The 12241-nt window shown below is 37.0% G+C and overlaps 1 protein-coding gene across 9 annotated transcripts in view; it reads left to right on the plus strand.

Annotated features, from left to right (window-relative positions):
* Positions 1 to 12241, plus strand: part of CAPRIN2 (caprin family member 2) — a 59479-nt gene that overhangs the window by 37034 nt on the left and 10204 nt on the right. For 7 of the 9 annotated variants that reach the window (XM_088141199.1, XM_088141200.1, XM_088141203.1 and 4 more), the window contains exons 10-17: positions 689 to 730; positions 1062 to 1178; positions 7496 to 7627; positions 8193 to 8268; positions 8942 to 8994; positions 9777 to 9872; positions 11105 to 11257; positions 11790 to 11973. In XM_088141199.1, coding sequence (XP_087997325.1) covers positions 689 to 730; positions 1062 to 1178; positions 7496 to 7627; positions 8193 to 8268; positions 8942 to 8994; positions 9777 to 9872; positions 11105 to 11257; positions 11790 to 11973 — 853 coding nt within the window. Of the gene's footprint in view, positions 1 to 688; positions 731 to 1061; positions 1179 to 7495; positions 7628 to 8192; positions 8269 to 8941; positions 8995 to 9776; positions 9873 to 11104; positions 11258 to 11789; positions 11974 to 12241 lie in introns of those variants that run through there. The other 2 variants (XM_088141204.1, XM_088141207.1) reach the window with 2 other exon arrangements.

The raw sequence follows: 12241 nt of genomic DNA on the forward strand, positions 1-12241 counted from the left end.
ACATCTCACCCCCAGCTACCCAAGTGAAACTGTCACGGTTCTGTACTGGGGGGCTTTGTATAACTTCATTTTGTGTCCCAATTTTGTCCATTTCTGGATTGGGGGACCTTGCTCATGATTACTCATGTATTAGCACCTCCCAACTGCATTACTGTAATGCACTGTACATGGGGCTGTCCCTTCATTGAAACAAAGTCATCTTATATGACCCCTGAGGTATGCCTTTTCAGTGGTGGTTCTTTCCCTTTGGCCCTGACCTTGCAGGCCTTTAGAAAGGTGGTTAAGACCTGGCTCTTGTCCTGGACCTTGGGGTCAAGATGAATAGAGTTCCCAGTTGATGGGTTATAGAATATTTCAGTTCTGACTGTCATTTATTGTTTTAGTAAGTTTTAATGAGACATGTTTTCTAGAAGTTGATTATGGTTTATCTTTTTCTTTTGTATGTCGTCCAAAGTCACATGGTCTGAGTTAGGCAACCATATAAATGTTTTAATAAATAAATAAATAAATAAATAAATAATGGTTTAAATGCTTAGAAAAGGGAAAAGATAGATACTTGTTTGTTCTTCATTATCCTGAACATTTCAAAATAAGCTGATTTTATGCCTGTTCTTATGCATTGGTTGAAATTAGAACTTTTACTGTATAATAAATTTGGTCAAATATGTTTACGTACTTTTTAATTTAGAGACGAGAACGCAGACCAAAGCTTGAATCAGATGTGAAACAAGTGGGTAAAGTAAAAATATCACTATATGGTGATGGAGTTTGTAAGAGTAAATAAAACTAATCTTGCATGGTGTCCGTAACACTTGTTTTCTTTGTGCATTTGCCTGAAAGTTGTGATTTTCTACTCAGATTAATCTTTTGAAATAGATGTAGAAACAAAATAATGCTTGTGCATCCTGTATAAAAACAAAATTATTGATGTTCACAAAATAATACAATCACTTGACATATATCTGTTTTTAGCAGAAGGAAATCTTGGGACACATTGGCTTTCAAAATTTGTTGCTGAACTGGGTTCTAATAAATAGAATTCCTTTTTTTTTCTTATATAGGATGGAAAGACAGATGGAGTAAATGGACAAGACGTTGATGAATCAAGGAAAAAGGGGAGCTTTCAGTCTGTTGGAGAATCATGTAAATTACCCAGGAATCTCCAAAACGCTATGCAGGTGTGCTAGCCAGATTATACTTAATATTTTGGAGTGCTTATAATATTTCTATGAATAAGTGCTATATTTCTGTATAAAATACAGTATTTTGCTTTAGTCTTTTTAAGGAAGTAACCATTGCCAAAGAAAGAGAAGGCTTGGATTCTAGTTATTACAAGCGCCAACTGTTTTGCAGAATATCGATTTTTCATTTTTTCTTTACTAATGTATTCCCTGAAACTAAAATATACAGTCTAGAATAAATGGGATTTTAGTGTGGGGCTGTAATAGAAGAGCAAAACGGATGTAATGTCCACCGTGTGTGAGGAAAAGTGCCTTATGGTCTTGCAAAGGCATATTTTGATATAAGTGAGTATGAGCACTCTCAACTGCTATTTTGAAGGCTGTAACATTGGTATGAATAATACAATTCCACCACATCTAGGTGTAACTAGCTTAATTTATTGACATGTACTTTAAATGACTACATACTCCAAGTTCCACAAATAAGTAGTTAACTAGATAAAAATCATTGTATAAAACAATTAACTTGTTGCCTTCAAAACAGCTTTATAATACTTTATAATACTCATTCCTAGTCCTTGACAATTTTGAGATATGAGCTCAAGTAAAGTAGAGACCCTGAAAAACTTAAAATTAAAAAATCTCATTTAAAAACAGTGAACAGTGATTGGCTTCATACATTATGCTGAACCATAATCTGATTTGTTTTGCTTTGACCTAGTGTTTTGTGTGAACTCAGAGCCTATATTAGGACTTACCTTGTGGAGTAAGAGCAGCAAAGTGGCTTTACTTTTCCACTCTTATTGCATCCACAGTAGCTGGCCAGTGGCCCTGTTTTGGGTGACCAGGTTCCTTCTAGGTAAGGAAGGACCTGAAGAACCCTTGCTGGGTCACTCTGAGGACTATTCTAGGCATCTATCAGATAAAATTTCTCAGATTCACTTTGAATTGGACTCTGACTGGTTCTGTAGAGATGACTGAGGCACAGTCTTGCTCAGTTATCTGGGAAGAGTTTCAGCCTATTCCTCCTGAAGAAGTGGACAGGGTCCTTGGCCACATGAGCTCTACTACTTATGTTCTGGATCAGTGTCTCTCCTGGTTAGTCAAGGCCTTCTGGGAGGTGGCATGCAGTTGGCTCCAAGTGGCTGTTAATGCCTTTTTGCAGGAGGGGGTTGTTCCACCCACATTGAAGAAGGCAGTAGTCCATCCCCTTCTCAAGAAGCCATCCTTGAATCCAACTGTGTTGGATAACTTTCACTCTGTCTCCAATTTTCCTTTTTAGGGAAGGTTGTTCAGAAGGTGGTGGGTGCTCAGCTTCAGCAGAACCTGGAGGAAGCAGATTATCTGAATCATTTTCAGTTGGGGTTCAGGCTGGGTTATAGTCCTGAGATGACTTTGGTCATGCTTTGGATGATCTTTGGAGTGCTTGGGATGGAGGTGGTACATCCATTTGTCCCTCCTAAATCCATCAGCAGCTTTTGGTATGATTGATCATGGTAACCTTCTGAAATGGCTTAGGGGGTTAGGAGTGGGGGGCACCATTCTGCAATGGTTTTCCTTCCTCCAGGGCTAATTCCAGTCCTACATGGGGTTCCTCAGGGGTCAGCTCTCTCTCCACTCTCAGCTCTCTCTCCACTCCTCTTTAACATTACATGAAACCAATGGGTGAGATTATTCACCAGCATGGAGTGAGATATCATCAGTATTTTGATGATAGTTATACATCTCTACCCTGGGCCAGGCAAGTGATGAAACTTACCCAGTGTCTGGAGGCTCTGTGGGTCTGGATGGGGATGAGACTGCAGCTCAGTCCTAGCAACATGGAGTGGCTTTGGGTTTTGGGACCTCCTGGATCTGCGGAAATTTCATATTTAACTCTTAATGGGATGGCACTCACCCAGACAGAGTTAGTATGTAATCTGGAAGTCATCCTGGACTCACAGATCTTACTCAATGAGCAGGTAGCAACTATGGCTAGGAAAGCTTTTGCACAGATTCATTTTGTGTGCCAGTTTTGCCTGTTCCTGGACCAAGAGGCCCTTCTCATAATTGCTCATGCTCTAATCACCTCTTGATTGGATAACTACAACATGGTATACATGGGGCTACCTTTGAAAAACACTCAGAAGCCCCAACTGATCCAGAATGCAGTGGTGTGTGCAGTTTGGGACACCCTGAGATTTGTTTGGGTTACACTGGAGTTGTACGAGCTTGTTGAAAGTAAAGGAGATGATCCTGAAAGAAATATGCAAGAACCATTAAGGGGCTAAGGAGGCTGAAACATTGTCTACATCCTGGGAACAGTATTCAGGCTCAGGCGAATGCCTCCCTTATTCACTAAAGTGTAAGGAGGAGAGGATGTACAGCATAATCAGACTTGCAAGATTCTGTTGTTGTAGCCAATTTCAATAAAGTATACTTCTGGTTTTCCTATGGAGGTGGTTTTCTGATCTGGTCTACCTAGTGGAGTTGATAGAGCTGCAGTGAGTCCCAGCATTCTTCTGAGTGCAATTCAAGGTGCTGGTTATCATCTTCAAAGCCTTGCATGGCATAGGGCCAAGTTACTTGTGGGACTGCCAACAGGGTTGGTGTACTTTAGGTCCCTTTGGTTAAACATCTTGTAAGACCAAGGAGTTGTGCTGCTTCTGTCACGGCACCTGCCATATGGAACAGCCTCCCCCTGCAATCTGGAGTCCCTACCTCCTTGGCTTTCCAGAAGCTGTGAAAACTTGGCTTTTCCCTCAGGCACTGGGCCAGAATGTGGGGTAAGCCAACATTGGTGTGGGGTGTGTGTGGTTGAACTTTATGATCCCTGGATCATCGTATTATGACTATTTTAATTTGGTGTCTTTTGTTTGAGGATTGACGTTCTATTCTATTCTATTCTATTCTATTCTATTCTATTCTATTCTATTCTATTCTATTCTATTCTATTCTATTCTATTCTATTCTATTCTTTTGTTTTTTGTTGTTAGCTACCCAAAATTCATATATAAAGCAAGTAGACATTTACATTTTATAAATGAGTAGAATATTACAAAAAAACAATATCAGTATGCCTAAACTTATACCAAAGCAACTGATTTCAAACAGGGAATGAATTCATAGAACAATACTCCAAAAATCATTTGGCTGTAAATCTGCTGTTGAGCTTACTGCTAACCAAAGTACAAGACTATTGCATCTAACAAATTCAGTTTATCCCGTGGTATCTGCAGCAAACTGCAGTGATGCCATAGTGATAACACATATGTACCAATGTCATCATGCAAATGCTGCCATTTATGTACTTAATTCAGAGACGCCATTTTTATTGCTTTAATACACCCCCCCAAAATAAAAAAATAAATAAAAGCCTTCCATGTTGCCTATAATAAATCAGTCAGGCTGTTTTTTATCACATCATTAAACTTGACCATGCAAACAGTACTGATAACATTTTCTAGTATTTTGATCTAGAGCTAACTCATAACAGAAACCAAACCCATATCTGTGATCCAAGATCGAAAATCTGGGGTCATTGTTTTAAGTGGACATGGGATATTTGAGGCTAAGAAAATACATACAGTGGTACCTCGAGTTACGAATTTAATCCGTTCCGTGACTCTGGTTGCAACTCGAATTGGTCGCAACACAAGGCAAATTTTCCCATAAGGTCCAATGTAATTACGTTAATCCGTTAATCCGTTCTGGCGTGGAAGACAGGGAGGCGGCTATTGCTTGGAGGGAGAGTCAGGGGCGGAAAAATGGCCGCGGACCACGTGTCAGGGGCGGAAAAATGGCCACGGACCATGTGTCAGGGGCGGAAAATGGCCGCGGACCACATGTCGGGCGGAAAAATGGCCGCGGACCATGTGTCGGGCGGAAAATGGCCGCGGACCACATGGGCGGAAAAATGGCAGCGGACCACGTGTCGGGCGGAAAATGGCCGCGGACCACGTGTCATGGAAGGGAAAATGGCCGCGGATCCGGTTCATAACTCAAGGTGGTTCGCAACACGAGGTAAATTTTTGGGGCCGGAGCTGGTCGTAACACGAAAAATTCGTAAGCACAGGCGTTCGTAACTCGAGGTACCACTGTATTACTGTTGAATTTAAAATTTCCTATGAAATTAATTTTGAGCTAAAAGATATTGGTTATAAGATACTTTGTATCCTTTTGCCAAAATGTCAGATAATTTTGGACAGTGTCTGAAATGTTTTTTGTGCACATATATTTGAATATAACTGTGCATATAGATTTGAATGTAATATAAACATTGAACCTTTAGTATTGTGACAGGTGCAAGGCTTTTATGTTCACTGTTTGAAATTCACTTGTCAAGACCATTGATAGCTATTTTTCTTGAACAAAGTAATACAAGTAGTCCTCGTTTAGCAACCACAGTTGGGACCAACAACTTGGTCATTAAGCCAAGTGTCACTAAGTGAAACCGCTATTATACTTATGACCTTACTTCAGCTTTCCTTTGTTTTACAGACGTGCGAAGGTTGTAAATGCAAGGATTGGTTGTAAAGTTTGCTAAATGAGGCAGTTGCTAAATGAGGACTAACTATATAGAGAAAGGCATTTTTTCTTTAATCAGCATGGATTTTAAATTTTGGCTTGATCAGTAACAAACCCTTGTTTATCATCCAGATACTGAGTTAGCTTTGTTCTGTGATTTAGATAAATCAGAGTTACTTCATTGTTACTACTCCTGTTTTTCTCCTTAAATTTGCATACATTTTCTTTATCATGCATTATGAGTGAGTCTCCTCCTTAATTTGATTTTTTAAACAGTGTCTCCTTCAGCCTTGCATTAAAAAAAAAAAACTTTAAAAAGTCCAGCTGCTGTAATAAGTAACAGCAAGGTGCCATGTTCATGCTTCTTCCAAATAATTTTTAAAATGTGCATAGTCCTATTAAATACAGCTTTGTTGCTTTGTTTCATTGTGTGCTTTGCCTTCTTGTGACTTGCATCAAACCTAACACTGCTTTAATTTCTCTTTCATTAGAATATCACAGTAATATTATACTTGCAGTGTTCAGTATTAAATCTGCTTAAGTTGTAACTAATCACACAGATCTAGCTATCCTTATCCAGGATGATATGAATACCGTATATATTTGCAGATAAGCCCATCTGTGGATAAGCCAACCCTTGAATTTAATACCATGAAAAATGCGCCACCCGCGGATAAGCTGGCCCTCGAAATTTTTGTATGTTTTAATTTTCACAATTGGTTTATCTGTGGCTAATCTACAGATTATCCATTTCCCATAGTATTTTGGTTAAAAATTCAAGGGTCAGCTTATCTGCGGATGGGTTTATACATGAGTATATCCGTGATATACAAGTACTGTATTTTTAAAAAGTATTACCATATATACTCATGGATAATCCCACCCATGGACAAGCTGATCCCAATTTTGGGGGTGTATTTTGGCACCTAAAATTCTCAGCTTATTTGCAAGTATATACGGTAGTCCTTAAATTATGTTGCTAAATAGTACTGATTTTTGGTAGATTTTAAACAAAAAGTCTTGGAGTAGCAAATTAAAGGTAAACCTTAAATAGTCATTAATGGGCTATCTAATTATGGTGCACTTGCTCTCTCTCCAGATCTTTTGGTAGAATACTTAAAAGAATGTTGTTCTTGCTAAGATACGTTTGTTCAGATTCTGAATGTCTGGGGAATAAATTCATAATCCCCACAGCAATTCTATACTGGAAACATCACCATCTGAAATCACTGATTTTCAGTATGAAAGAGGTCACTTAGGGAAATGGATCAGGTTTTGCTGTTAAAATGAAAAATGATATATTTAGTAGATAATTCTGAAAATGGTATTTCAAGCACTTGAATTTAAAGTTTGAGCCTACTTAGACATGTTTACTCAGAAGTAAGTCCTGCTTTGTTTAATATGATATTTCCCTCCGGTAACGATGAGATTTTAGCTTAAAGTGTTTAGAATGTGAGGCACATTTTCAGAAAATATCTTTTACAGAATGGTTTCAACATTATTAACTCAGGGTTTCCCAAACTGTGAGATGTACCTCCCTTGGGGTCCAGGGAAGGTATGAAGAACCTTTTAGCCATACATTGTTACAATAAATCACCTTTCCCAGAGTTTCATTGTACTGTTTTCATTGTTCATTTATGTTCACTTTGGTGTTTGGATTTTTAGGGGAGGTGTATTACATTAAGATTACACTAAAAGGAAGTGTGATGGCAAAAAGTTTAGGAACCCCTGATTTCAGCAGAGAAGAGCTGAATGCTCTGTGTAATTACATGCCCTTCCTTGCTGCTTGCCTTTTTCTGTTGTATTAGGTAGCTAAGCCTGTGCACCAACCAGCTGCAGAGTTTTGCTCTACTTCTAGCCTTCCAAAGGATCCAGTACTAAGAAGGGAAAAATTGCAAGATTTGATGACTCAAATTCAGGGGACTTACAATTTCATGCAGGTAAGTTTATTGATTAACATTGGAGGTGCTGAGAGTTGATGAGGAACCTGGAAAGGTAGGAATATAAAGGAAGAATTACTTCAATATTACAATTTTGAAGCCATGTCTATCTATGAATACATCAAATATGCCATATGGTAGATTCTAAAAATTCACGTGTCTCAAAGATATTCACCCTGTAATGGTGTTGACCGTGAAAAGATGGATCTTATTTTATTGCATTGTGAATTTTTCGGCAGCATTTTATTTGGACTATTTTAAAATCAGGAAGAAATATTTCTGAATGTGTTAAAATTTTACCTGCGAATTAAGATCCTAAAATTACAGTGGCAACAGCCAGTTTTTTTATGGCTATAAAAACAAGGTGTTCAGTAACACACTAATAAGTTTTAAATATTTTATGTAATATTTATCAATTTATTTCATTTGTTAAACTATTTAATGCCAAAATTTTAGATTATATCTGTATTTTTCTGTTTGGGTGTTTTGGCCATAAATAAGTGGGGGGGGGGGCACACAGGCGCGCACACATATTGTTCAAAAGGATAACTCTTTTGTCTTTAAGGAATCACTTCTGGATTTTGATAAACCTTCACAAAGTGCTAACTGTTCATCACAAGCCCCTTCTGTTGATTCTCCAGGTAATTATATTTAATACATTTAAATAAATAAAAAGAAATACATTATAAGGAGATAAAACAGTAAAGCAATAAAATAACTTAAAACAGCTGCCTAACATCCATCTTCTAATTTCAAATGATTGATTATGGTTATGATAAAGATGTCTTGTAATTGAAGTTCTGACTTTTTTGTGAGTAAAAAGTAGAATTATTTGGATGAAAACTTTGTTTTCTGTTTGGCTAAAAACATTGGCTGACACCAAGCTAGCAGTCCTTCATGGTATATCTTGGAAATATGGAATATAATATGTAAACCTAATTTTGAATATTTATCTTTGCCCAAAATTTCTATTTCAACATTAATTGAAATAAAAAAATATCAAAGCTATATTTAAATTATATCAACATATTGAAGAAATTATTGTGGGCATGTAAAAAAAATGTACTGCAGCTAAGTTTGTACTAATGAAACATTTGGAGATATCTCTAATTTTGATCTCAAATTAAAGACTTTGAAACTTTGTCTTTGACCCAATTAGTTACTGAGATGCAACTCAATAAGGTTAAATGTAAATATAGCTGTCAGCCCTTTTCTACCTAAAGACGGTAATACAATATTACCTAATACAGAACTATCCAGCTGAGTTTTCTCTTCATTTATTTGAAATGGTTATGACCAAATTCTTATTTTTAGCTTCTAATGAACAACTTTCAAGCCAAATAGACTTCCCTGAACAATCAGTGCAGGTAAGATTGGAAGTTGTTATTTCTCAAGAAAGATGTCAACTTGCAAATATTTTATTATAAAGTTTGTTTGATTCAGGATTTATTTCTACTTCTTGTGCATTATGTACCAGGCTAAAATTATGTTTCTGTGTCAGGAAAAAGTAGCTAGTCCCTTGAAGGACAATAGGGGAAAAAAGCACACATACCTTACCTGTATCCTTGCTGTTTTTCTCAGGTTAGGATTAGGGTTTGTCCTCCTGTGAAAAATGTCTAATCTTCTAAAGCAATCTAATCCCAAGGGAGACCTGAATAAATGGAATTCAGCATTTATTTTCTAAAACACCTCCTGTTTAATCTTATTTATAAAATAGCATAACAGGTAGAATGATGAAGACCTAATTTAGTTTCTATCAAGAGTCATTAGGAAGGTGGGTTTAGCCCTTAGACAACTAGATTAAGCGAGAAAATAAAACATTATCAGTGATGGAATATTTTCTGTGATTGGGCAAAACGACAGTCATTCTTCCCAAAAAAGTAGCCTTCAGTTATCCGCCACCTTATATATAACTGAGGATAGTGCTGAGGAAGGAAGGAAGAGGAGAACTTGCATAACAACATTCAAGCAGGCAGCCAAGATTCTTTCTCCAGCCCTCTCACTGTGATAAACTAGAAACCTATGCTGGACCCAAGATCTTCAGTTATATCTAAGTGAACATCTAATGGTGAAACAAATTTTTTGACATATTTCAAATTATACCTTTAAAGAACTGCTTTAATCGTGTTATATCAACTTTTATTGTCAGAATGCTTCTTCTCCCATGACCTTGCATGGCTCAAACACTTCCTTAGTTTCTGATAATACACTGTCTGGATCAGAAACTGAACTTCATTCACCACAAGTAAGACAGATTTACTAATTCCTCTCTGATTTTATTCTCTGTATCCTAATTTATGTATTTCCAATCTTTAATGAGGGGTTGCTTTTGCAGGTCTCCATCAACCTGTATTAGTTTTGAGAAAAAAAGATGTAATGGCTGGGTAATGTGGAGGGGCCAGTTTAATGTTCAGTAATATCGGTACACCTTTGCCAGAAAGACAAACAGTCCAGTATGGAAGCACGCTGCAGCTTTTTCCCAGAGCCTGTCATTCACATTCTTTCTCTGCAATACACTTTGAGAGTCAGAAGTACGATGTCACCAAATACAATATTAATTATCCTTTCTTTAAATATTGACCTAGTCTTACAGGAAGGAGAGTTTTTTCTGCCTGAGGTTTTTGGTGTAAGTTCTACAAATTTCCCATTCCCTAAATGTGACCTGACCACCATTTCCAGAATTCCCAGCCCACATAGCTAAAGAAGGGTGCTCTAAGGCAAGCAACTGATTTTTCTACATTACTATAGCTTTTTATGCTATAGTAGTGTGGATATTTAACAATTTGGCCTGTGGTTGGAACAGTGTGGAATTCTTTTATATAATTGTTTTTGTGAACGTGGCAGAGTTCTAAAGTTTACATTGGAAAATGCACTAACAGTGGATTGAGGGGAAAACCTGGTAGTTATTATAGCAGAACATAATGCAAAAATAGAATCATTTTGGATTCCTTTCAACTTACCTCAGAGGAGCAATATGGAGACTGTACATAGTTCCATCTTGGTTATATCTTCAAATGAACCTTCTCTAGAATCTACCTCCATCAGTTGATTAGGAAAGATCATGTTTAGCTTGGCAACTAAGTACACTTAACACCTTTGAAAGGGCTATCTGATTATGTCTCCAGAGATCTGTTCCACATTTTCAAGGACTTCAGAATTTCAGTTCCCCATAGTTTTTGTATAACATAACTCAAGGAATTACCAAGCAGTTTATGTCACAAAAGACTGTAGTTATTCTGGTAAGCTTAAAAACAGTACATTAAGAATAGGAGTTGAGTAAAAGCCTGCTCTTTTATATATCTTTGCTTCAGAGAACTCCTTCCAAATGTTTATAACAATGTAGGTTATTAAAGATAATAAGCAGAATTTAAATCTAACTCTTGGATTTCAGAAACTGCTGATGTTTGACAATTTAGGATTTAACAAGCTAAATTGCTTCTTGCTAGAAGGTCTCTGATTGTGCTTCTTCTCTTCAAGGTTCCTACTCCACTTTCAAGTGAATCACAGATACCACTGACACCAGCAAGAACTAGTATGTCACCAGTACATCAAGGGAAAGTTTTTCAGTCTCCTCCACCAAGTAGCAGTACTGTTAATATAAAGGCACCTCCCTTTCAGGCTATGCAGACTGTAAGTACAATGTCGTTAGATGTTAGACAGTACAAAGGAATATTGGCCAATAATTGCAGCTCTTCTCAAAGAGCAAACAGCTCTCCATATAAGATATAGGACATTTGTCTAGAAAACTAATTTTTGTTGAATAGATGTTAATCTATTTTTCATAAGTTTTCTTTTCAGAGAAGCAGTCTGAAGGGTATCCTGGTTTTCTACATTCATATCATTTTACTTAGAACTCATTATTAAATTGCTACTTTAGTCCATTTTTGAAGTTTCTGAAACTGAAATTAGAACTTTAGTAAATTAGAAATCCCAGTATATGGCCCTAGATGAAACTAATCAAACATTGTGGAGAAAAAGATGTACAAATTAGACAGGAGACTTCCTAGAAGTTATAATATCTTCTCCATTTCTCCAGTGTAAATAGTTAACATTTCACTTTCTTTTATGAACGATACCCCAGTTTGATTTGGGGCACTAAAAGCTTCTGCTTGGGGTTTATATGAAACAGGCACAGTTCATAACATTATGTCCTCTGTTGTAGGTGTTCAAAGTGAATGCACCTTTGCCACCTCGTAGGGAGCAAGATGTCAAAGAGAATTCTCTGCATCCTACAGGATACAATCAGAATTTTTCAACAGCAAGCACGCAGACACCACCCCCATGTAAACTACCATCTACTCAAAATGCAGAACAAACAACTTTTTCACAAGAGCCTCTTCCAAATGGTAAGAAGAACTTTAGTGTAAATCAGTATCTGAACTGATAATACAAGAGATAGCAATGACTTTAACCCCATTTTGAATACTCTACAATATTTAACACAGAGACACACATTAGTTTAAGAATGACAGGAAAACTTAAGTTGTTCATTTTTGTTTTTTTAGTTCTATAGATTTTTCATAGATTTTAATCTATTGGTTTCTCTTGACAATAGTGGATATAGATGAATGCTAGTATCAAGTGGCCAATATCTAAGGCTCTGAGCAAAAAGGA

Source organism: Python bivittatus, unplaced genomic scaffold, assembly GCF_059951505.1.
Source record: "Python bivittatus isolate LINGU-HERP-01145 unplaced genomic scaffold, Pbiv_v1 ctg000330_np1212, whole genome shotgun sequence".
Lineage (NCBI taxonomy): Eukaryota > Metazoa > Chordata > Lepidosauria > Squamata > Pythonidae > Python > Python bivittatus.